This window comes from Ahaetulla prasina, chromosome 1, assembly GCF_028640845.1.
Source record: "Ahaetulla prasina isolate Xishuangbanna chromosome 1, ASM2864084v1, whole genome shotgun sequence".
Classification (NCBI taxonomy): domain Eukaryota; kingdom Metazoa; phylum Chordata; class Lepidosauria; order Squamata; family Colubridae; genus Ahaetulla; species Ahaetulla prasina.
Genome location: NC_080539.1, coordinates 113,979,425 through 114,005,398, shown reverse-complemented (window position 1 = coordinate 114,005,398; position 25,974 = coordinate 113,979,425). Strand labels below are relative to the sequence as shown.

Here is a 25,974-nt window from a genome sequence, read left to right as displayed (position 1 = left end):
AACCACAACAATACACGAGCACACAATAGATACAACTTAAGGTAAACCACACCAAACTTGACTGCAGAAAATATGACTTCAGCAACAGAGTGGTCAATGCCTGGAATGCACTACTTGACTCTGTGGTTTCATCCCAAAAAACCCCAAATTTTAACCTTAGACTGGCTACTGGTGACCTCACCCCATTCCTAAGAGGTCTGTAAGGGGCGTGCATAAGACCACCAGGGTGCCTACCATCCCTTTCCTAATGTTCCCTTTAATTGTATTCATTTTATGTATTCAATTCATGGTTATACACACACCACACACACACACACACACACACACACACACACACACGTATGTATGTATGTATGTATGTATGTATGTATGTATAATCTAGTATGTACTTGACAAATAAATAAATAAAATAAAAGGAGAAGTAAAAATGCAGACATCACCTCATTTCTGAACCTTCTTTCTCACCAAACTGGTTGGGAGAGAGAACCAGGTTCACACATCTCCATGATCCAAGTGATTTTGTTAATGACTACCAGAAATAGTTAGAGTAACAGAATTGGAAAGGGCCTTGGACCTCATGTAGTCCAACCCAGTGGTGGGATTCAAGTAATTTAACAACCGGTTCTCTGCCCTAATGAATTCTTCTAACAACCAGTTTGCCAAACTGTTCAGAAAGTTAACAACCGGTTCTCCCGAAGTGGTGCGAACTGGCTGAATCCCACCACTGGTCCAACCCCCTACTCTCATGGGAGACATGACTATTTCTGATAAATGGCTATCCAGTATCTTCCTAAAAGCCCCAGTGATACAGGCACCCACAACTTCTGAAGGCAAATTGTTCCACTAGTTAATTGTTCTCACTGTTAGGAATTTTCTCCTTAGGTTGCTTCTCTCCTTGGTTAGTTTATATCCATTGTTTCTTGCTCTGCCTATAGGTGTTTTGGTAAATAAATTGCCCCCTTCTAACTTATGGCAGCCCTTCAAGTATTGGAAGACTGCCATCATGTCACCCCTTCTTCTGGTCCTTCTTTTCACTAGATTAGGTATATCCAGTTCCTGCAATCATTCTTTGTATGTTTTAGTTTCTAGGCCCCTAATCAATTTTTAAATATCTTTTATTATGTTTTATCAATGAGAATAAAATACAAACCAGAAAAAAAAACATACATCCAATATAGTAACAACAAAAAAGAAAAAAAATGTGTACAAAAAATGGGAAGAAAATGATCCAATCATCAAATAAGTCCAACATTAAACAGAAAAAACCCACACTGGCTGGATGCTGAAAAGAAAATGTTAAAAAAGTCATAAATTCTCATTCTGCAAATAGTTACAAACTTTCTCATTCTTGTTTAACAAGAAACAATATATAAACAAATATTTGAGATGAGGAGATTCTATCTAATAATCAAATTGACTCAGCACCTTATATATATAAACACTGAAAGAAAAAAATCAACAGTCAACAGATTAGCCCAAATATTACTCTAATCTTCAAATCCCTCTGTTACTGTTATTTTATTATCTGTTATTGTATTTTACATGTAGAAAGTCTGCAGAGACTTCCAGTCTTTTATAAAGCTTCCTAGTCCATTATCTCTAAGCAAGACAGTTAGTTTCGCCATCACTGCTAATTCAATCAATTTTTAAAATCCATTCTTCAACAGCTGACATCTATTTTTCTTTCCAGTGCTTAGCAAATGTCACCATGTAGACAAAGAACATCCCAAATTGTTTTTCAGTTGATTTATTTCTAATACCTAGAAGAAAAAGCTTCAGGTTTCATTAATATTTATATCTTAACTAGATTCTGCATTATCATTATTATGTTTATCCAGAATGTTTTCACATATTTGCAGGACCACCACATGTAATAAAATGTACCTGGATTTTGACTATATTTCCCACATTTGTTAAAAGTCCCTCGATACATTTTTGCTAAACTATCTAGAATCAAATGCCAATGATACATGGTTTTATTTAAAAAGTCTTTCAAACTATAATTCAAAGTCAATTTTAATCCATTAGTCCATTCTTTCTCCCATTTATCTAGCAATACATTATACCCAAAAATGTTCACCCATTTTACCATGCAGTCTTTTACATATTTGTCTTCCAGATTCATCTTGAGTAATATTTTATATACTTTAGCAATCAATTGGTCATCTCCAGAACATAAACTGATATCCAGTTCAGATTTAAGTCCTGTGAAAACAAAACTTTATTTTTATCAAGTTTAAATCTTTTAAAAATTCTATAATGATTAAACCAATCACAAACAAAACCTTCACTTACTGATGATTCTCTTGTCTTTATCTTAAGTCCCCCTTTTTCAAATATCAATTCCCAATAAGTCCCAATATGTCATCCAATAGTATCCCTGTTCTAAGTAGTGCTTCATGAGGTGGTAACCAAAGCAGTTCTTTTTCAGCCAGACTTCTTTTATATTTCCACCATGCACATCCAACTGACCGCCTAATAATATGAGTCTTAAATCTAGGGTTAACTTTTGCTTTGTCATACCGCAAATAGGCATGCCACTGAAATCTCAAATCAGCCTAACAAACTTAAGTTTTTTAGAGTTATCTAATCTTTTAACCATACCAAACAACAAGTATCATAGTATAATCTAAAATTTGGCAAACCCAGACCTCCTCTCTCTTTAAAGTCCTGTAAGAGGTTTTATTTAATTCTTGGTTTTTCATTTTGTCAAATAAATTTTGATATATCTTTCTGCCATTGCTTAAAAAAAGATCCTTTCATCAATATCAGTATAGTCTGGAATAAAAATAACATTCTAGGTAATACAGTATTTTAATTACTGAATTGTCCCATCAATGACAATTCTAATTTTTGCCATCTATTTAAATCCAACTTTATCTCCTTCCATAGTTTAACATAGTTATTTTTGTATAATTTAAAATTTTTCATCAGTAAGAATCATTCCCAAATACTTTTCCCTTTTCACAACTTAAAAATCAGTTTTAAATTCCAATTTTATCCGATTTTCCACTTTCATATTCATAGTCAGTATTGTCATCTTTAGCTTACTTATTTTTAAGCCCTTCATTTCTCCAATTATCCTCTTATCACTGCTTTAAAAAGCACCCCAGACTGTTGACAAATTGGTTCCCTTATCCAGATTATTATTAAAGTAATCTTGAAGTACTTCTTTACATTCTTTAACAGTCTGTGGCCTCTGCTATACAGACTCATTTAATCTCCATTTGAAAGACTGAGAAACAAATTTAAGATGTAAGGACACTGAATTATGATCAGAAACAGATTTTGGAAGAATATTAGCTTTAATTGTTTTGTAGATCAGATTTTTTGTAATCCAAATCACATTGATTCTGGAAAAAAGATTTGTGTCTCTCTGAAAAGCCAGTAAAGTCTTTTGTCAGTATATTTTTACATCTCCAATACATTGATCAAACCTAAAGTATCAGTCAGTTCAAAAAAAAAGTTTGGGGGAGTTTCCCTTGTGTTTCTTCAATTTCTGTCAGCAGTTACTCTGTAGTTACTATCCCATTATAATCTCCAATTACATATCAATACTGAAAAGAATAGGAGACTAAATGGTTCAGGCCAGTGGTAGTCAACCTGGTCCCTACCTCCCACTAGTGGGCGTTCCAGCCTTCATGGTGGGCGGTAGGGGTTTTGTCCAATACCGAAGCACTTTCCTTTTTTTTAAGTTAATTGACTTTTTAAAAAGTTTCCATAGCATTATTTAAAAACATTTTCATTAGGTTTTCATAAAATTCTCTGTGACAATTTAAATTTCTGAAAATATACTATTTGTATCACCCGCACATAAGTTTAGTTCATAGAATTTTTATTGGCCAAGTGTGATTGGACACACAAGGAATTTGTCTTGGTTCATATGCTCTCAGTGTACATAAAAGAAAAGATACGTTCATCAAGGTACAACATGTACCTTCATGTTACGTAAGTGAAACTAAATGGTGCTATAGTGCGACTGCAAACAAAAGAGCCTTGTCCCAGAATAGCTCACGCATCTCCCCCCATACCACCCAGCTGTAATAGACAAGCAGAGCTGGTAGCTGGCACCCCCCCCCCAACCCCAATCCACGATGCACAAGAGGCATGCGCAGACTACGATACATGGCACATTACTGTGGAACCGGTGGGTGGTTACAAAATTTTACTACTAACAGAAATACAAAAGTGGGCGGTAGGTATAAAAAGGTTGACTACCCCTGGTTCAGGCAAATGCTTAAAAATCATAGTTTTTTCTTGGTGCCCCACTACAATACATTTTATTCCCTATAATTCCCCTAATCATTTTTGTTGCTCTTCTCTGAACTCTTTCCACAGTCTCAATATCAACCAGGTTGACACTGTGAAAAAAGGTCAACTTTAACACATTTTATGTGGATTCTTTCCATAGAAACATGTCCCAACATTGTTCAGTACTGGTCAAATAAATGAAATGTTAGGAATGATGGAGTTATATAATTATTATGATCACAAAATCTGCCTCATTCAGTGTTGTCTAATCCAATTTGGGGGAATCCAAGGAAACCTTAGGTTCTTATTGTTGCCTCTCCTTGCTTTGAGTAGGTGTATGGATTCCTTCTGGGCCAAACAATGAGACCATCAATAAACTGTGATTAGCTGTACATCCATTGAAACAGGATAATGTGCTTTTAATGCCGTCTCCTCCAGGACCGGAAAATAAAAGTCTCCTTCCACCCACCAACCCCTGATTTGATCTGTAAGTTTATTGAACACAGCCACATAGACACACAGAAATACACACACACACACACACACACACATCCCTTTATAATCTTTGCCCTGTCTCATTGGAGGTAAAAAAAAATATTATCTTCTCTGCTTTCTCAAGCATCTCACCATAAGCAAACTCAGCATTGAATATGCAGAGCTTATGACCTTTATGAGACTTAATAGTAAATAAAAAGGGCTTTTATTGAAATAATAAAAATTATAGTCAGAAATAATTTAAGAAACTGGGAGGAAATAGATTGTGATGAAATTTCACTATTCATTAAAAAAATATACGCTTTGGAAATGTGTAGAAATGTTTTTAGCTGTTCCTCCACAAGTTTGAAAATATAAAATACACTAATACAATTTATTACAATTTAATAAATATAAAATACACTAATACAATGCAACTTGGCAAGAGCTATTGAAGTGCCCGCTAAATCGTATCGGGTTTTGCCCATTGTTTTTATTATTGTGTTCGTTATATTGTGAGTTCAGGTGCCGGCAAGGTGTAGGCAGGACTCTGGATAGCAGGTAATTTACTTTATTAACCTTAACATAGCTAACAGCAGTGACAAATACAAACAAACAAAAAACTCTCTCCCTCTCTGTTGACAGCCCTTTTTATACGGCTGTCAACTGGCTTAGCCAATCAACACAGAGACGTACTATCCTCGTTCTCCACTAGGGGAACGGACCCCGGGAGGGGGTGGGGAGGAAAGAACTTAGAACACTACAATGTTATTTTATTGTTTTTATTTATAAACTTCCAGGAGTTGTAGGAGTCAGCAGTGTAAAAAGTGTAATAAAAATACCAAGATGCACAAATGTTTCCTAAAGCAATATCAATCAACTAAATGCTACATTTAATCATTTAAATAGCTGTGTTTCTATTTCACCTATGTGGGCTGAATCACAATGGATGTTTGTGCAAATTACTTTTGACTGCTGTGAAGGAAGGAATAGTAGCTAAGCTTGTTGGATTCAGAGACATTCTGCTTTCTTCTCTAGGAATAAAAATATTTCGGTGCCTCATGCTTCAACAATAAGTGTAGATGGTGCATTTTCTTTTCTTTTGTTGTTGTTGTATACTCTTCATCCCAATTTAATCTAGGATCAGCTTTCTTATTCTTAAATGTACACATCTCCACAAATTTGTCCAAATTTGGTTGCTCAAGAGCTTTTCCCAAACACCCTTCTACAATACCATTAAGATCCTGATTTATTTCTTTATTTAGCATAGTCCATGGACTAGCAATATATATTAACACTTCACCTAGATTAGTGAACACAATAAAACATCAATGTTAAAAAGATCTAGGTTCCAATACCAATGTCTGTGGTGTCAGGCTAGTTCGCCTCCTGCCGGTGCACCATAGATAGTGCAACAGCATGAATGAAATAAAGTACCAACTGCTGCCAACCAGACTACTCTGTAGACTTTCCTGGCTTTCAAAATACATGGCAACAAAAACAAAAACAAAAAGAAATAAGATCCTGAAATAAAGCTTTTCTTCAATTTGTATCGCACATCTCTAGGAGTCCCCGTTGGACCACATCAACAAAGAATTAATTAGAAGCTCACATTTTCTCCTTCTTAGTAAGGACACTGAAAAAGGAGCCTTGAATTCATAGTTCAAATGATGGAAAAGAAGCTGCGGTTGGTCTTAGACTGGAACTGGTAGAGCTTGTGTCCCTTTAGCATGATGCTGATTCCTCATTAGTCTCCTCCTTGTGGGTGAATCCTTTTCCCATCAGGAACTTTCCTACTGCGGAATGCTATGCACAGATGGCAAAGGAGGAAAAATGACAACATGACCATCATGCCATTGCAAGAAAAGTCCCCACTGGATCACATAATAGATTTCTCCTTCTAGTAAGAAAACTGGGAAGGGGTTGCAACACTTAAAAAAGAGTCTTGTATTCGTATTTACCCCCAAAATGTTGGGAAAAGAAGCCGTAGTTTATGTGGACTGAGACTGGAATATTGTTGTTTACAACCCTCTTCCCAATAACAAGTATAACAAAAAACTGAAGTGGAAATAGGGAGCCCATTTCTTAGTTTTGAACTCTGGCAAAAACTGCTCATCAAACTTTGAACTGATCAGGATTTGAACAAATGTTTAAACTGAAGGTGCATTGTCCTGTTGTTACAAAATGTAGCACTCATTTATTCCAAAAATTCCTTCTAATCGCAAACATGTTTTGTAGTTTAGTTAGTTTTTAGAGGTTTCTGAGAAGAGATTGGACATCCATCTGTCCAGAATGGTATAGGATCTATTCCTTGAGCAGGGGGTTGGATTAGGAGACCTACAAGCCTGTTATCTGTATTATGGCATCGCATTGATTCTGTTGGAAGTACCAAGGGTCTTCTGGGTTGAAAGGATTAGGCAATGATATCACCATTGCCCAGAAGATGCCAGTTGGGGGCTACTTTCATATCCCCAGCAGGAGCTGGAGAGAAGGATGATAACTCACTCTGCTCCATGGCAGCACTAAGGTCTCAAATGCAGAGAATAGAATAGAATAGAATAGAATAGAATAGAATAGAATAGAATAGAATAGAATAGAATAGAATAGAATAGAATAGAATAGAAAATAGAACAGAACAGAACAGAATAGTATAACAGAGTTGGAAGGGACCTTGGAGGTCTTCTAGTCCAACTGTTACCAACCGGTGGTCCGTGAACCACTGGAGGTCCACGAGAAAATTTTGGTGGTCCGTGGAGAAATCTTCATATTTTTGCCGGTGCACCCTGGAGGAGGAGCTGCTCTGGGATGACCAATAAGCCAGTCCTGTGAGTGTGACTACTACATCTCTGGAATATGGGACCAGCCATGCTGGAGCTGGAAATCTCTGTCCTGGGGTGGCACGTGCAATGTGCAACTTTGCAGGTGATGCAATATGCAAAAAGGAGTGCAGCACTCTCTGTCCAGAATGAAATAATGGTGCTGTTGCCGCGGTGGAGAGGGGCCGGTGCAAGTGGGCCGAAGCAGTGATTGCGATGGCTGGAAGCTGTGGGAGCGAAGCACTACTTGCACTTGAGCGGCATCAGCATTCCGCCTCAGCTGGTGGTGCAAAGCAGCCCTCATCTCCTGCCGCTTGGGACTTGGAGCAACTGGTCCGGGGAGCAGCCAGATTTTGCTCTCCATTGCGGACACCAAATCAACCTTCTGCCAGCTCTCGTCTCTCAAAGATCCTGGCTGAAGTTTTCCGTGCCGCTTCAGTGAGTGCTCCTCAAGAGATGAGAGCTTGCAGGAGGCTGATCTGGCATCCACAATGGAGAGCAAAATCAGGCTGCTCCCCATACCAGATGCCGTTTACCGCGCCAAGTCCCAAGCAGCAGGAGACAAGGGCTGCTTTGCACCACCGGCTGACACAAATATACCGAGGCAGAATGCTGAAGTTGCACAAATCCTGATGCCGCACTACAGCAGAGAGAAGAAGCTCTCCCCGTTACACGGCACTAGGGATTTGAACTGCTGAACTGCCGACATTTCAATTGACAAGTCCAGCATCTTAGCCACTGAGCCACCGTGTCCCTTTGTATTGTATTACATGAATTTATATTAATCATAGATAAATTGAATTACTATTGCATCTCATACTATTTCATACTATCTCTATGAGATAGGGTAGGATATATTCCAATACCTAGTAGCAGGGTATAAGATACAGGCAGGAACTGCAAGTACTGAACAGCACAACCAAATAGCTGGCACTGTGTACAGAAACTTCAGCATAGAATATGGGCTAGACTGACCTATGTATGGAATTAAAGCTACCTCATTTGAACTATTTCAGGCCCCACTTTTTAAGAAGCATATTGGGAACTGATAAGAACATATCAAGCCCCATGGTCAAACAGAAACAGGTATCTACTTCGTACAGAGCCAATCAATAATTAAGCGTAATTATGTCATCTGCCATATCATGAGAGGCTATGTATAGGCGATACCCCAGTCATCAAAGGTATTGCTTGTGTTCTGTTTGATTATTAATTCTATGCATCTCTTAGGCTTTGACATTAACATCTCTATCTGAAAGAACTGCACAGGGAGACCTGAATGTCCGGCTGCCCTACTTTCTCCTGGGCTTTAATGTACACAGTGTAAAGAGAACTACTAAGTTTATAGATCAGGACATTCAGCTAAGAACATGTTATATCAAAAAGAACCAGGCAACAAGTAAATGTAACTATCGGAATCGGTTCTTTTTATTTACCACTTATGTATTTTATTATTGTATTTTCTTTTACACATCTTATTTTGTAATTAAATCATACACTTTTACCTGTATTTTATTTTTTATTTGATGTTGCTTTTGAAATTAATCTATTAATCAACTACATTACGATTACATTAATTAATTAATTATATTAACAAAGACATTAAGATCAAAATACCCAGAATCAACCAGGGACAAACCAAATGGGAGGTAATAGATACAGATAGGCATCAGCAAGAAGGCCAGCAAATTTTATACCAATATAGTTCCACTACTAACTAAAGGCAATAGAGAAAGGGCCTTAGCCGTATGAGGAAATCTCATGCTGGAACTTGGCAAATTGTTAAAAAAAAAAAGTGTATAAGTGTATTTTTTTAAAAAAGTGTATAAAAAGTTTATATAGGAACTACCTGGACAATGTCAAAATTTTAGTGCATTTGGGGAATCAAAATACAAATGATAGTAAGAATTTCAGACTATTAACTTTTGTCTGCAGTTAATATACTATTAACTTTTGTCTGCAGTTTCTATTGTATTTAATATAGTATAGAATTTAATGTTGCTTTGTTCTATGATTTCTGCAAAGTTGAGAATTAAACATTAAATTAAGCATTACAAAGACTATTCTTGGAAAGTTATCTCTGAGTCAAGCAATTTGATGGCGCGTATCACACATTATTTTCCTCCCCTGAGCTGGAAATAGGCTCAGGATCCTCCTGAATATCCCAGCAGAACCTGAAGGGCAGCTTTTCCATTCTCTCCTTAAAGACACGGTCAAACCTTTCACTCTGGGCAACGGTCATGAGGTTCTTCCAGTCCCCAACAATGCCTGGAAAGCAGTGGTTAAAAAATGTCAACAGTTTTTGTATTCAATTAAACTAGAAGCTATTTGTCTCATCCTATCACCAAAATGAATGTGTGTGTGTGTAGGAACATATGTATGTTTGTGTGTATGTGTATGTACAGACAAGGGGTGAAATGCTCCCAGTTCGGACCGGATCGAGCAATCTGGTAGCGATGGCGGCTGGTGGTTCGGAGAACCAGTAGCAAAAATTCCTGCCCCCCCCCCAGCCCATGCCCATCCAATTGCCCGGTCTCCACTTGCCTACTTGGCAGCTTGCTGCTTCTTTCGGGCTCGCTCGCTTTTCCTGCCTTGCTTCGGCTGCTGCAATCAATTGCATCAGCTAGCAACTCAATCTGCCTACCTGCAATCCATCTCATCGGTGAGCAACTCAATCTGCCTGCCTTGTCCCTTCAATTGGGTAAGTAAGGGGGGGGATCTTTAAAAAAATAGTTAATTGGGGTTTTTTTTAAGGAGGTTTTTTTGTTTAGACATAGCAATTGAAAGTTAAGAAAGTTTTAAATTTAGCTGCTTTTATCTAAAAATATAAATAAAATAAAATAATAAAATATTTGTGCAGCTTTCTGAGATTTGGTGTGTTTCTGTAGTGTTTCACTCTAACTACACTGACACACAAAATCTCACAAAACTGTATGTGGCATTTTGTGTGGAAAAATGTGAAAGTTGTTTTTTGAAAGGCTTATGGCTGCCTCAGACAAGTGCAACATCACAAAGAGACAGCAGAAAGAGAAGTTGTTAGAAAATGTACATACCACTCCACAAAAAGTGCCTTTTAGATGAAGATGGCAATCCTGGCATATTCATTTAGATGAAGGTGGCAATCCTGGCATATTCATAGAGTATAAATTTCTGTGGATTTACCTTTACGAAGAAAGACCCCTTTGCTAGACTCTGTTAAGGTAGGATTCATGACTGCGTAGTTTGTTCTAGAATCCGCTTTCATGCTATCAAATGTAGCTTTATCCACCACAACATCCACCTCCTTTTCAGTTAGTTTTCTTCCTAAGAAGTTGCATATTTTCAATAGAGAACTTCTCAGATCCTGCAATTTGATAGAGCTTTATATTAGTTCATCCATAACAATGGAGAAGAGATGGAAAATGTTGCTGTTATAGTTGGGGAATTCTCAAGAGTATCACTATCTTATACATATCTCGCATATCAATGCTGTCTCTCACTTCCCCTACCTTTAATTCTTTCTTTTCTTACTGAAAACAATTGTTCTAATATTAAATCATTTGTATATTTTTTTTAATGAACAATATTCATTAAACACAGACATCTGTCCTTAGAACTGCTGTTAAGGGTTTCCAAGAGACAAGTTGTTGAGAAATATTTTTGGAACTCAATATTTTGATGACTTAGACTCTTACATCCTTAGCAATCTTGGCTGCAACAGAAGCTGGTCAGTTCTCCAATCAAGCTAAATAAATGCTTTGGTCTCTCTTGAAAATGCACTTGAGTTGAGCCAAAAGAGGAGAACATTATTTATTTTATTTTGCTTTGTGGATCTTCCTCCTTCCTGTTGAAGAGGGGGCTCTTAGGCTTCTTTAGAGACTTCACCAGACCTCCAGGAGTTCACTGAAATAACCAAGGGTGGTTCAGTGGTCACCTCTAGTACTCCTTGTTGGAATAAGTTATTCTATACATCGCATCATTTCTAAACCTTTCTGTGCTTGAGGGTTGTTCATATTGCACTACCTAAAATGGACACATCTTACCTTTTTCATTTCTTCATAAGAAAGGAAAAGAATATTGAAATCACCCTTATGAGTGTACCAGCCTTCTATATGGTCAAGCCACAAACTACTAGGCACTGATAGGAGAGAAATAAATTTGGCATAAATATGAGTGCAATCTTCATAGTCCCTTAATTCCATTGTTTAGCTGGGCACTGCAATGTTCCAGCTAACAATCCGTTTCAGGGATACATTCTGAATGCTTGAATTTCTTCCATTTATCCTTATGACCTGATGGGCCTACAGATCAAAGCTCAACTGAGGGGCCACCTTAATAACACTGAATGCAGAGAGGAGAGAGAAGGAATGGGAGCCGTAATGTGGAGTCAGTGCACATTGTGAGGTACAAAATCTGAGCTGTAATTCGGCCCTGTAAAATCCTTGGTCAGACAACTGAGTCAACTGTCAACAGACATAACCTAATCAAGAGGAAAGACCCAACCTAATTAAGAGTAAGACTTAACCTAATCAAGAGGAAAGACCCAACCTAATTAAGGGAAAGACTTAACCTAATCAAGAGAAAGACGTGACCTAATTTGGCAGTTGGAGAAACAGATACTTAGGATAACAATTCATGCTACGTGATAATTGTAATTGTATAATCATGCTACGTGATAATTGTATAATCATGCTTTACCTGTTTACTACTCAATAAAACGTGTGCGCTCAGAGCAATCTGGGCTCACCCCATCCAGAGAGAACAATGGTGTCTGAGTCTTTATTGGGAAGGTAGCCCGTGTTCCTAACACGCACCCTTGCGAGGGCCAGAGTCATTTGCAAACAGCATCCCTGCGGGGACCCTACGAGTCAGCGAAGAAGACCCACCCTAGATGACAACGACGCAACAATTGGGAGCTCGTCCGTGGATTCTTCTTGACTCCAAGGTGTGATCTCTGTCTAGAGATACACTTCCTTCACTCCTATTACTTCGCACCTGGAATAGGCTACATACACGTAAGTAATGGGCTCCTCACTTTCCAAAGTTTCGTCAGTTCATAGGGACGAACTTTATTCTTTAGTGAAGAAGGCTAACTGTTTGCAAAAAATTAATGGCACCACTGTATATCCTCTTTCTAAAAAATCTCTTAATCAATTTCTTCTCTATGTGATTCTTCATTGTCCTGCCTATCCCCAGGAGGGTACCTTGCGTCGTTCCTCTTGGGAACAATTAGGCAAATATCTTTATGAGCACCCCAGGGCACCAACTGAAATCTTAACCACATGGAGGGTGGTTATGGCTGCTCTTACTATCCTTTATCCTTCCACTTCTACATTACCTGGGTCCAATACAAAAGTATTGGCACCTCTCGAACCTCTGTCTGATCCCCCTCCTTACAATTCTGTTTCTCCTTCCGCCCCTAATTCTTCTGAAATTTCCTCTTCACAAACTGTTTGTGCCCCTCTAACTCCTCCGCGACCCTTATCTTCTGTTCTGGGCGCGGTAGGCAATGCCTTTAAAACAGCTAGGGAAAATAGTGAATTGACTCTTGAAGATCTGTCTACTGCCTCCTTGTACCCTGTACATCTTCAGGGACCTAACAATCAACCCCAATACCATCATATTTCCCTGAAATTATTGAAAGATCTAAAAAAGGCAGTGGAGGAGTATGGATTGCAGTCGCGTTACGTCCGCGGAGTAATTGGATCAATTCCAGGCGGAGGCAACGAACTCATACTGTATGATTGGCAATCCATTTTTAGCATGATTTTAACACCCGCTCAATATGTTATTTGGCAATCTGAATATGAAAAATCTGTTAGAACAGTGATTAATAATGGAGGACTACCTTTAAATGTGGGTCCTGACGACGTCCTGGGAATAAACACTCGGGCGACTGTTGCACAACAAATTTTGTCAAACCGAGCCACGTTTCCTCTGATTCGGGCTCATGCCTTGGCCGCACTCGCAAAAATTGACGAAGACTCTGGCAAGGCATCGCAAACCTTCACTAAAATAGTGCAGGAACCTAAGGAGTCTTACGGCTCTTTTGTCTCTCGCTTACAAACTGCTTTAGAGAGACAAATTGATAATGTGGAAGCTAGGAATGAAATCTGTCTTCGATTAGCTTTTGAAAATGCAAATTCTGATTGTCAGGCTGTGTTGCAACCTATAGCTACTAAACCAGGAGTAACATTGGCTGAATTTCTTAGGGCTTGTCGCATAGTGGGTACAACAGCCCATAAGATGTCCACTTTGGCGGCTCAATTAACTTCCTTGCCTTCCTCCACGGAGGCTTACGCCATCGGACGCCCAGCGGGAAATTGTTTCAACTGTGGCAAACCTGGACATTTTAAAAATCAATGCAGACTGCCGGGAGGGGGAGGGGCCCCGAGAGGACAGGCAAAGGGACAGCCACCTCCCAATCCCAACAAAAAACCAAAGACCGTTTGCCCCAGGTGTCGGAGAGGGTTTCATTGGGCTTCACAATGCAGAACAAAACCCTCGCAACAATTTGATCAGCAACCCCATTCGGAAAACTAGGAGCGGGGTTCGCAACTAGCCCCGTAAACAAGGTTGCCTCTGAAGCCATTGCTTTAACTCGTATTACCGTTTTCCCTGTGGAATTATCGGAGGACATCGTGTACGATGATCCAGGCTCGGTTTTTACCTTGCCCCTGAAGGTACACGTGCTTAAACCACTTCCTCCTTCGATTCCTGCCTTGCTTATGCCTAACTCCACTCTGACTATAGAGGGAATTGTTGCCGCTCCTTTTCTGTATAACTCCTCCTCATTACACAATTTGTCTTTAGCCGCAATAGGGGATCGCTGCTTTTCTATGCCGGCTAATACTGTGGTGGCCACTCTTATTCTTCTTCCTCAAACGGAACAGTCTTCTTTATATGCATTGCAACAAACGCTGCTACCAGATAAACCCCTATTGACAGTAATCCTCAATGGTGTTTCTTTTAGGGGCTTGATTGATACTGGAGCAGACGTGTCTGTAATCCGCCTCTCCGAATGGCCCGCTGATTGGCCACTCACATCTGCGCCCTCTGTCCAAGGTGTAGGAGGCACACAGGCTGCCAAGGTTAGCACCAATTGGCTATCTGCTTCCACTACAGATACTGCAGCTACAGCCTTTTTGAAGCCTTACGTTCTTCCCTTGCATTGCAATCTGTGGGGGCGGGATTTGCTTTCGCAGCTTAACGCTACATTGTATATTCCATAATCACACAATGACTTCCATTCCACCGCTGCCCCTAACGCTTAAACAAGATGCACCGGTGTGGGTGGATCAATGGCCCCTTACACTTGAGAAATTGAATGTCCTTCAAGAATTAGTCCAGGACCAGGCTAGACAGGGACATGTGGAGAACTCCACTAGTCCCTATAACACGCCAGTTTTTGTTATTAAAAAGAAAAATGGCTCCTGGCGCCTGTTACAAGACCTGAGAACCGTGAATGCTATCATTGTGCCAATGGGATCATTTCAGAATGGGACACCCAATCCAAATTTAATCCCTGCAAATTACGATTTGGTAGTAATAGATCTCAAAGATTGCTTTTTCAGCATTCCGCTGGCAAAGAAAGATCGGCTCCTTTTTGCCTTTTCTGTACCTGAGTTTAATAATTCCAGGCCTTGCAAAAGATATCAATGGAAAGTTTTGCCCCAGGGAATGTTGAATTCTCCCAGTATTTGCCAGAACTATGTGGACAGGGTGCTTCAATCTTATCGTGATAAATATCCACAATTCCTTGTATATCATTATATGGATGATATATTGATTGCAGCCAAGGGCCCAAAGGGAACGGTTCAAAGTACGCTGCCTCTTTTGACATCCTATTTGACTAAAGCAGGTCTGTGCATTGCTCCAGAAAAAATACAATCGCAATGTCCTGTTAAATACTTGGGACACAAGGTTTTGGCTGCTAGCGCCACCCCTATAATTCCAGAGATAAAATTGCCATCACAAGTCACCCTGGTGCAACTTCAGCAATACTTGGGAACTCTAAATTGGGCTAGACCTTATCTTTCACTTTCTACTGCAATCTTGTCACCATTGTTTCAAGCCTTGGTCGGTCATAAACATCCTGCAGACAAAATTACCTTGTCCGACCAACAGCAGCAAGTTGTGAAGACTATAAATCAGATTCTACAACACACCTGGGTAGATCGCGCGCAACCTAACATGCCTCTTTCCTTGGCGATCCTACCTACCCCTCTGTTACTCTCAGCAATTTTGCTACAGCCTGCTACCAAATCAACTATTCGCATTTTAGAATGGGTACATTTTCCACACACGCCAAAAGTTACCATTACTACTCGCCCAGCCCAAATGGCCCTTCTAATTGAAAAGGGTAGGAATAGAGCCAAAGCACTCATGGGTACTGATATAGATACACTATATATACCTTTTAAATTGTCACAATGGGAACCTCTTTTTCAAAATTCTGATCTTCTTCAGGATGCTCTAGAGGGCTGGCATAATAAGGTTTCTTGTCATCTGCCTCCAGACCCTAGGCTGGCATTAGTAAAGAAAATACCTATATCCTTCCACTCACCTGTGGTCACAACTCCACTTAAGGACAGTCTAACGGTATTTACTGATGGGTCAAAAACAATGGGCGCTTGTGTATGGTTTAATAAAGGAAAATGGGAAAAATGTATGACGGCAATACAACAGTCTGCTCAGCAGGCAGAGCTGGCTGCGTTTAATATGGCATTACAAAAGTTTCCTACTCAGCCATTGAACATTATTACTGATAGTCTATACGTTGCCCAACTAGTCATACACATATTTGATTCATATATATCACCAGTCACTTCAGCACCGCTCTTATACTTGTTTCAGCAGTTACAGACCTTGTTAAAATACAGGGCTCATCCTATTTTTGTAGCTCATATTAGGAGTCATCAACAGCTGCCTGGCTTTTTATCCGAAGGTAACCACATGGCTGATCAGGCTTGTAGTTTGTTGCCTGTTCTAAAACAGGCTGAGGCCTCTCCTGCCCCCTTGACGGCAGGAGAAAGCCACGCATATTTTCATCAAAATAAAAAAGCATTAATTAAACAATTTGGCATCTCGGCAGCAGAGGCCGCTGCAATTCTACAGCAATGCCCGACCTGCAGTTTGCAGGCTAACTCTCTTCCGCAAGGAGTGAACCCACGGGGCATCAAAGCTTGTGAGACATGGCAAATGGACGTAACTCAATACGCTCCATTTGCTCCTTGGAAGTTTATCCATGTCTCAATAGATACCTATTCAGGGTTTATCATGGCCTCTCTCCAAAAAGGAGAAAACACAAAACAAGTCATCAATCATTGTATTCGGACCTTTACAACGCTGGGATGTCCAAAAATTTTGAAAACTGATAATGGGCCTGCATATACCAGCCATAATTTTGCGGAATTTTGTCATCATTGGTCCATTACACACAAATTTGGAATTCCATTTAATAGTCAAGGACAAGGAATTATTGAACGCGCAAATCAGACCCTGAAGCGTGCATTAGATCGTTATTTGGCTACTAAAGGGAAAAATCCTCCCAACCTCCCAGCGTTGCAGAATGTGTTAAATACTTGTCTTTTCACTTTAAACTTTCTTAACATTACTGGTACTCCTCCTTCTTCAGCAGCCGCCAGGCATTTTTCCAAACCTCCTCTCTCCCAAAACAGACCCCTTGTTTATTACAGGCAACTGCCGGATCCGAAGTGGAAAGGTCCGGTTCCACTCATCACGTGGGGTCGAGGATACGCGGCAGTACAACTTCCAGACCGTGTCCTGTGGACCCCAGCTCGCTGCGTCCGACCCTGCCATCTATTGCCAGAGAAGAAGGATGTGGATCAAGACTCTTCTGACGCTGACTCTCTGTCCCTTAATATATTGTTTGAATGAGCTTCATGTTTATCCTGACCTTGTCTTTGCTCCCCCTGCCTCTCATGTTTCCTTCCGCTTTTGGATAGATAATCAGATATTTTGTAACGCTAGAGTGCAACATAATGGCCGTGATCTTATGTATTCTCACTTTTCCTTTCAAAATGTAACCTATCTTTATTCCCCTTGTGAAATAAGACTGCACATTCAAGTATCTTTTCTAACCATAGGTGCTTATTCAGTATATGGCTTTATTAACAAGCAGATGTTTAATCAAACTGTTTATCTGTTCTCAGTAGCCTCCTTGCGCAAACCTCCCTTGCCTCCCCTCCTTCTTTCGTGGCTTCACATATACAACAGAAATCGCTTTCGGCCGGTTCCATTGTCAGCTGCTGTACGAGAAATACGATGCTGTCACTTACATCCCTGCTCTGTGGCATCGTGTCTTTGGGACCGTCGGCGCTTGTTCCAAAATTCATGGCAAGAAGAATTGCTATCATCTCGCACTGTGCGAATTCGCCGCTCCCTTCCAGCGGACACCAACTCACATCGTCCTCAAAATTACACATGGACTGTTATTGACTATCAGGGACACGCTTTGTTCTCAGTGTCCAACCGTACTTTCTGGCCATGGTTCCCAACCTTACAATTTGACTTTGCAGAAATGGCTGTGGGAACGACTGCTTTCAAGGATAAGACCTCCTGCCGTGTGAGTCCGAAGGAAATGTCACATTCGTATGTGTATTTCTGTCCACAGCCAAGAAGTACTTCAGCTGCCAATCGCTGTGGGGGATCCTCCGACGCTTATTGTGCAAGCTGGTCGTGTGTGTCAACAGGAGACATTTATTGGGACCCCCCAGAGAAAAATGACTATGTATCCATCAAACGCACCAATGGCAGACCGGTGCTACCTTCATGCAGTGACTGGCATTGTTGTTATAACAGATATAATCCTTTTAATATTTCCTTTACTACAGTTGGCAAAGCATTGCCTTTATCCGCATGGATGAAGGGCTCACAATGGGGGGGCCGGGAATGGAGTGGGCTCGGGGATGAAGGAGGAATTTTTACAATCAGGGTCTCTATAGCTCCTATACATTCTCCACCGATTGGCCCCAACCGAGATGTATCTTCCCCATTCCTGCAATCGCTAGAAAGCAGAAGAAATCCCTTAATCTCTCTCATTTCTTCCTCATATTCAGCGCTTAATTTCACCCATACTTTCCCCGATAATAATTCTCAGTGCTGGATGTGTCTCTCCTCCCAACCTCCATTTTACGAAGCTGTGGGTTCAGCCTCTCCTTTTATTAACGACACCACTGACAATAGGTGTCGGTGGACCAATTCCTCAATCACTATTTCTTCCATCATAGGTCAGGGATGTTGCCTTGGCTATGTCCCTCTCAATTATTCAACTTACTGTATTAATGCCACTACAGATTTATATTATCAATGTACTATGTATGTGCCTAAATCAAGAATGTCCTCCGGGTTGCAGTCTCAACCTTTCCATGGAGGGTATGTTACTCTATTCTCCACCATTAACAACGTTGATCTTTCTCATTATTTTAAGGATCAATTTTTTGTCCCTGCCAATGGCTCTATATGGGCCTGCTCCACGGGGGCCACGGCTTGTGTCTCAGGAGATGTCCTTCAAAGACAGCGCTCCTTCTGTATACAGGTATATTTGCTTCCAAAGATCTCTGTATACACCAATACGCAATTTGTTGACATCATGGCTCCCTATCAACATTTTTTAAGAGCTAAACGGGAAATTGTTACCGCATTAACTTTATCCGTGCTTTTGGGATTCGGGGTAGCAGGTGCTGCCACTGGAGTTGCGGCCCTTGTAGTTAATGATCAATCCATTCAAAAACTTAGTGTTGAAATTGATGAGGATCTCCAAAGAATAGAGACCTCAATAGTGGCTCTGCAAAATTCCTTAACCTCTCTTTCTGAGGTCGTGCTCCAGAACAGAAGGGGTTTGGATTTATTGTTTTTGAAGAGTGGAGGATTGTGTGTGACTCTTAAAGAAGAATGCTGTTTTTACACAGATAGTTCAGGAGTTGTGTTGGATTCCATGGCAGAATTAAAGAAAAGACTAGAAAAAAGGGATAAGGAAAGACAGGCCACACACACATGGTATCAAGATCTTTTTAATGTTTCCCCATGGTTAACCACTTTATTATCTGCTTTAATAGGACCTATTGTGTTGTTATTGCTTGCTTGTACTGTAGGACCATGCATCATAGGACGTATGATACAATTTTTAAAATCTCGCATTCAAGCACTTGACTCGGAGGTTTCTGAAACCAAGGCAAAATTGAATTTGGTAGCTGCTCAGGTTTACGACCCATGCAAACAGCCACTGTTAGCATTTACCTCCGATTCTGATATAGAGGATGACAATTACCTTTCACAAAAAATCTTGCTCACTGACATGGAAGGTGTCGACCTTAAAGGGCCTGCTCCGGCCATACAGGGTTATGCAATGGAAGCTATCAAATATGATTGTCTCGAGCAATTTTAAAAATAAAATAAAAAAGGAGGAAATGTGGAGTCAGTGCACATTGTGAGGTACAAAATCTGAGCTGTAATTCGGCCCTGTAAAATCCTTGGTCAGACAACTGAGTCAACTGTCAACAGACATAACCTAATCAAGAGGAAAGACCCAACCTAAAGACTTAACCTAATCAAGAGGAAAGACCCAACCTAATTAAGGGAAAGACTTAACCTAATCAAGAGAAAGATGTGACCTAATTTGGCAGTTGGAGAAACAGATACTTAGGATAACAATTCATGCTACGTGATAATTGTAATTGTATAAACATGCTACGTGATAATTGTATAATCATGCTTTTACCTGTTTACTACTCAATAAAAGGTGTGCGCTCAGAGCAATCTGGGCTCACCCCATCCAGAGAGAACAATGGTGTCTGAGTCTTTATTGGGAAGGTAGCCCGTGTTCCTAACACGCACCCTTGCGAGGGCCAGAGTCATTTGCAAACAGCATCCCTGCGGGGACCCTACGAGTCAGCGAAGAAGACCCACCCTAGATGACAACGACGCAACACCGTAACTAATGTGATTCCATACCTTCACTTGTAAAGGGAAGAGTTTTGTCAAGATGCTGCTGTATTGTTTTATTTCTCTTGCTTTTCTTTATTTGGATCTGAATTAATTTTTTATACATTTGCAAATATCAGACTTTCTCACATTTTGTGTCCAACCTTTAAATGTTCCCCATGAGATTTCATGTTAGAGAGTGTTTAATTTTTTTTTTTAGTTTTCTGATATATTTTTTTAAAAAAATAAGGATAACTCTCAACTTTTTCAAATGAATATTGATTTGTATTCATTTTAGATTCTGTCCATTATTCCCAACATAATCATACACTGATTAATTGGGTGCGATGACTCAATGTCTTAATGACGGTCTTTGCGCCAGCAGTTCAAGTCCTACATTGCATGGCGGGTTGAGCCCCCATCACTTGCCTCAGCTTCTGTTCACCTGGCAGTTTGAAAGCATGTTCTACGATACCTAGATAAATAGGTACCATTTCGGTGGGGAGATGACTTGGCTCTGAACCTTCCCGGTGTGACGCCCGCGTGCAAGGCAGCTCTGGTGAAGGGAGGGGGCCCTTGGATGATGATGCAAGAAGAAAGCCAGCTCAACCTCCTGTGGTGCACTTTGGGAACACCAAAGTGACTCTGTCCCACAACAGAGCTGGTTGAATGGCAGCCAAACTACTATTTTGCAATAGCATTGGAGTCTCCTGACTAATATAACAATGATAATAATAACAATAACAATAACAGCAACAGCAACAACAACAATAATAATACACCCTGATTTTAAATCCAAAAAGTTATTTCTCTCCATTTTTCTCTACAATAAATGGATCCAATATTTCTTTTCACTCTTCCTTAATAAGCTGCCTTCTCTTGCCTCTCCCATCCACTTTTGCATCATGAGTTATTTAAGGAATCCTGTGGTCTTCTCCACTCATCCATCCCATTATAAACTGTTAGCATATAGTTTATGCAAATTATTGAATGAGGATTGAAAATAACTATTCTTATTTTATTTTAAGGAGCGGGGTTGGATTGTTTGACGCTTGCAGGAAGTGGATTGAATTCATATCTTTTGTCCTAACCTGATTGTGATTAAGTTCTTACCTTTGCCAGCCAAAAACTTCTTGAAATAAACATCAAACTCTTTTGATGTTTCCATTATGGTTAGAATTTTGTAAAAATGATAGCTAGAAACCAAGACATCCTTTGGATTTCTAAACACATAAATAATCTGTAGGAAAAAGAAAATATCTAGTCAAAAATGATCCTCAGAGACTCCAGTTAGAGTGAATACAGCAGGAAAAAAGTGGGATTGCTCAAAAAACCTTGAGGCTTGGTGGACCTTAGGGGACTTTCTGGAGGGCAGAATTCTATTTGTACTTTATTTCACAATATATTAACTTCCCATGGGAAAAATATATATCTACAATCTCTCTCTCTCTCTCTCTCTCTCACACACACACACACACACACACACACACACACACACCATATTTGTCTAGCTGCACATTTTAGCACACAGAGAGTACATCAATTAACTCTCATACAATCACTTTATCACAGAACCTCGAAGCTCAAAACTATCATTTTGGAAAAAGTAACATGAAGGATTAAATATTTCTGTATGGATCTTCAGTTCGGTTCTATTTCAGCCAAGCTCAAAACTATCATTTTGGAAAAAGTAACATGAAGGATTAAATATTTCTGTAGGGATCTTCAGTTCAGTGTTATTTCAGCCAAGCATGAGATTTTGGGTTCCTCATTTTATTTGAGTTATTTTTACTCAGCCTGCGAATCACCAAACACATTGGAACAATGTAATATCTCTTCATTTGCATTTATTTCTCAATAAAACATTCAGATGCAGAGTTTTTTTAAAAAAAAGAATAGAAGACAGACAGCTCCTCCCTCCACCCCACAAGTTACCAAAATATGTCCTACTTTTGCTCGTTTATTTCGTAATCCTTTGGGTACCAAATAGTAGGGCAGATGGGAAGAAATGACACGAGGTGATGGGCGACTAGGTAAATCTACATGGTAAATATTATATTCCAGCCATGGTGCTCGGTCAATCAGGCTAATATTTTCAGTTCCATCTCGATGACCTTCATAAAGAATCAAGCTCACAATGTTCTGAGTCCACACTGTGCCTGTAAATAAGAAATAATTAAATTAATTCATCCAGGGCCATTATTATTTGGAGAATATTCAACACATAAAAAACAAGAAAAAAGTCAAGCAATCAGTCTACTAATTGGAGAAGATAGAAAAGAAGAAATGGGGAGCAGAGAGAAAGCAGAACTGCTTAATTTATACTTCACATCTATCTTCATACAAGAAAAGGAAAACACTACAGACGGAACTGGCAGACATAATTTCAGAACCATTGAAATGTATCTTTCAAAGTTTTTGGATCACCGGCAAAATACTTGAGGATTCGAAAAGAACTGGTATGGTCCCTATCTTCCAAAAAAGAAAAAAAGAAAAACAGATTCAGGAAATTACAGACCAACCAGCCTGACATCAATACTTGGGAAGATCTTGGAAAAGATAATCAAGCAACAAATCTGTGAACAACCTAGAAGCAAACAGGGTTATAACCAGAAGCCAACATGGGTTCATTGAAAACAGCTCATGCCAAATAAACCTTATTTTATTCTTCAACAAAGTGATCAAATTAGTAGATGAGCGAAATGCTGTGAACATAGTATACTTAGATTTCAGTAAAGCATTTGATAAACTCGATCACAGCCTACTTCTTGGCAAGTTAATAAAATGTGGGATAGATAGCACTACCACTAGGTGTGTTTTTAACTGACTGACAAACTGTACTCAACATATAGTCCTCAACAGAACTACATCCACCTGGAGGGAAGTAACCAGTGGAGTGCCCCAAGGTTCCAATACCCTTCAATATCTTTGTAAATGATATAGATGATTTTCCAAAACACAAAGGGCATCATAGAGAAAGGATTTAAGGAGATTATGGAAAAAATGGAAAATACTATACGAGGGATGATGAGCAAAGATCAAGATGCCCAGAAAAGGGAGGAGCTAGCAGAAGAAATGGAAGAAAAGATTGAACCAAAGAACCAGTGAACAAAAGAAGAAGACCAGGAGGAGATAATATAATAAAAATAACAGTGATTGATGAATTAAATCAGGGAGAAAATATTTTAAGAGAGTTGAAAAGTGAATTGGAGAAAGGGAGATAGGAGCCTGGGCAGATATTTTGGAAGCTAGGCAGTGGAAGAGGGTAGAAATGGGAGAAATACTTAGACTGAATAGCCAAGAAGTAGATGCACAGAGATAAAGATCCAAGAGAGGAATATGGGAGGCAAGTCAAAAAAAGCATAGCAACCAAAATATTGAAGCGGACAAGAGACGATGGATAGAAAGGAAAGAATTTCTCTTTTTTGTTGTTGTTCTGATTTGCTTTTCTTCTTTCTTTCCCTTCTTTTTTAGAATGGTGGCATGATTAGAAGTTAGGTAGGATAGAAAGAAAATGTCTTTTAATAAAAGGGTGACAAGTTAGAATAGAGACAGAAATAAGACAAAGGGGGAATATTAGTGTATACATTATTATATAATAAAATAAAAGCAATAACAAGAGGAAAGCTTAGAAATTGAATGGCGGCATTATTATGTATGATTAAATAATATGGTGACTGGTATTTGAGCAATATATTGAAACATGGAATAATTAAATAATGATAGGCTATTATAATTTAATATAAATGTGTATTATTATTAGAACTATATAAGTTGGTTGAATGCAATAACTATGATCAATTTTACTAGTTCCATTTGTATTAAAATGTATGACACCCAAGGGCCACACTGTTCATACACTGATATGTATATGTAAAATAAAATAAAAAGTTTAAAACAAAAAAAAAAGATCCAAAAAGATCTTCACAGATTTAAATACCGGGGCTTATCTAACAAAATGAAATTCAACATAGATAAAAGTAAACCAACTGCATAAGTACAGACTAGGTGAAACGTGGCTTAATCCCAGTAATTATGAGAGGGATCTTGGAGTACTAGTGGACAATAATTTAAATATGAGCCAACAATGTGTGGCAACAGCAAAATACCAATGCGATCCTAGGCTGCATTAACAGAGTGAGATTCCCATTGAGTTGAGACTCTGGAAAAAATGTAGAGAAGAGAAACAAAAATGATTAGGGACCTGTAGGCTAAAACATACAAAGAACAGCTACAGGAATTGGGTATGCCTAGTCTAATGAAAAGGAGGACTAGGGGTGACATGATAGCATTGTTCCGATATTTGAGGGACTTCTACAAAGATGAGGGGGTCAAACCATTTTCCAAAGCACCCAAAGGCAAGACAAGAAACAATGGATGGAAGCAATAGCTCCTTATAAAATATTGGATGGTTGTATGAGAGAAAGTCAGCTTTGTACAGTAAAATTAAAAATGGTCAAAATACAAATGTATTTATAAAATACAGCTTTATTTTACTTTCATTTCATCTTCTATGCCAATGTTAAAATCTATTTACAGCATGATACAGTTGCAGCAACCAAAGTACTGAAAAACTGAATAAAAGCACTGGATATAAAACCAACTCTTCCTTGGAAGACATATTTGAATTTACCTGATTTAGGATATGTGATTATAAATGTATCATCATCTCGGATTTCAAAACTTTCCAGTGAATCTATATTTTCAGGTGAGGACAGCACTCGAAAAAAATAACATCCTTTGTGTAGATATAGGTCCATCTCTGATGGCTCCATTACCTTACCTGTTGATATAATAGAGAAATTGAAAATAGTTCCTATATTAATAGTCAATGTTGAATTAATTCAATTCTTTCAAAATCATGATTCTTGGCAACATGAAGAAAATATATCATATATCATATGATATATGAAATATATCCTATATCATTAAATTATTTTACCTAATTATTTAGTTAATTAGTTTCATGAACTCAATTTTCACCCACGAAGGTTTCCATTGCAAAGAGTAAATTTGCAACTCTTCTTGTCATCTAAGAGTTCTAAGTAGAAGAGAAAGTTTGCATTACAGTACTAAGAACATACTCGTTGCAATTCTTTTCTTACATTACATTGTCTTATATAATCTCTGGCAGTCAGTCACGTCATGCCTAAAAGCCAACTTTATTTACAGTACTTTTTCAATGTTTTTATATTCCTGTTCCTGTTCCTCAAATATTTAAGGAAGACTGGTCTTTAGTCGAACATTGTATCAGCACTGTATCTACATTTTTTAAAAAAGAGCTAAAGAACATGGTAGAACATGATTATGTAATAACCTAAGTAACAAGAATGGCAGAGATGGAGGTAACCTTCTCTATTTTACTAAGAAAAGCATTACTTGAAAACTTGATTGCTTGATTGCTGACTGAGATCTATATCTGTGATGGCGAATCTATGGCAGGTGTGCCTGAGGTGGCACGCAGAGCCATCTTTCTGGGCATACAAGCTATCACCCAACTCACCCGCAG

The 25,974-nt window shown here is 39.1% G+C and overlaps 1 protein-coding gene across 1 annotated transcript; it reads right to left on the bottom strand.

Moving 5' to 3' along the window:
* Positions 1-9,646: 9,646 nt before the first annotated feature.
* Positions 9,647-25,240, bottom strand: LOC131193312 (amine sulfotransferase-like). The gene is made up of 6 exons (XM_058173354.1): positions 25,099-25,240; positions 22,416-22,624; positions 21,579-21,705; positions 11,564-11,658; positions 10,704-10,884; positions 9,647-9,809 (listed from the first exon to the last, which is right to left on the bottom strand). The coding sequence occupies exons 1-6, from the start codon at positions 25,238-25,240 to the stop codon at positions 9,649-9,651; spliced, it is 915 nt and encodes a 304-aa protein (XP_058029337.1). The 3' UTR covers positions 9,647-9,648.
* Positions 25,241-25,974: the final 734 nt, after the last annotated feature.

Coding starts and splice junctions, on each gene's coding strand:
- LOC131193312 (XM_058173354.1), bottom strand. CDS start 25,240: ATGGAGCCATCAGAGATGGACCTATATCTACACAAAGGATGTTATTTT. Junction 21,706..22,415: donor TACGAAATAAACGAGCAAAA/GTAGGACATATT, acceptor TTTTTCCTACAG/ATTATTTATGTGTTTAGAAA. Junction 11,659..21,578: donor GAAGTTTTTGGCTGGCAAAG/GTAAGAACTTAA, acceptor CTCTCCTATCAG/TGCCTAGTAGTTTGTGGCTT.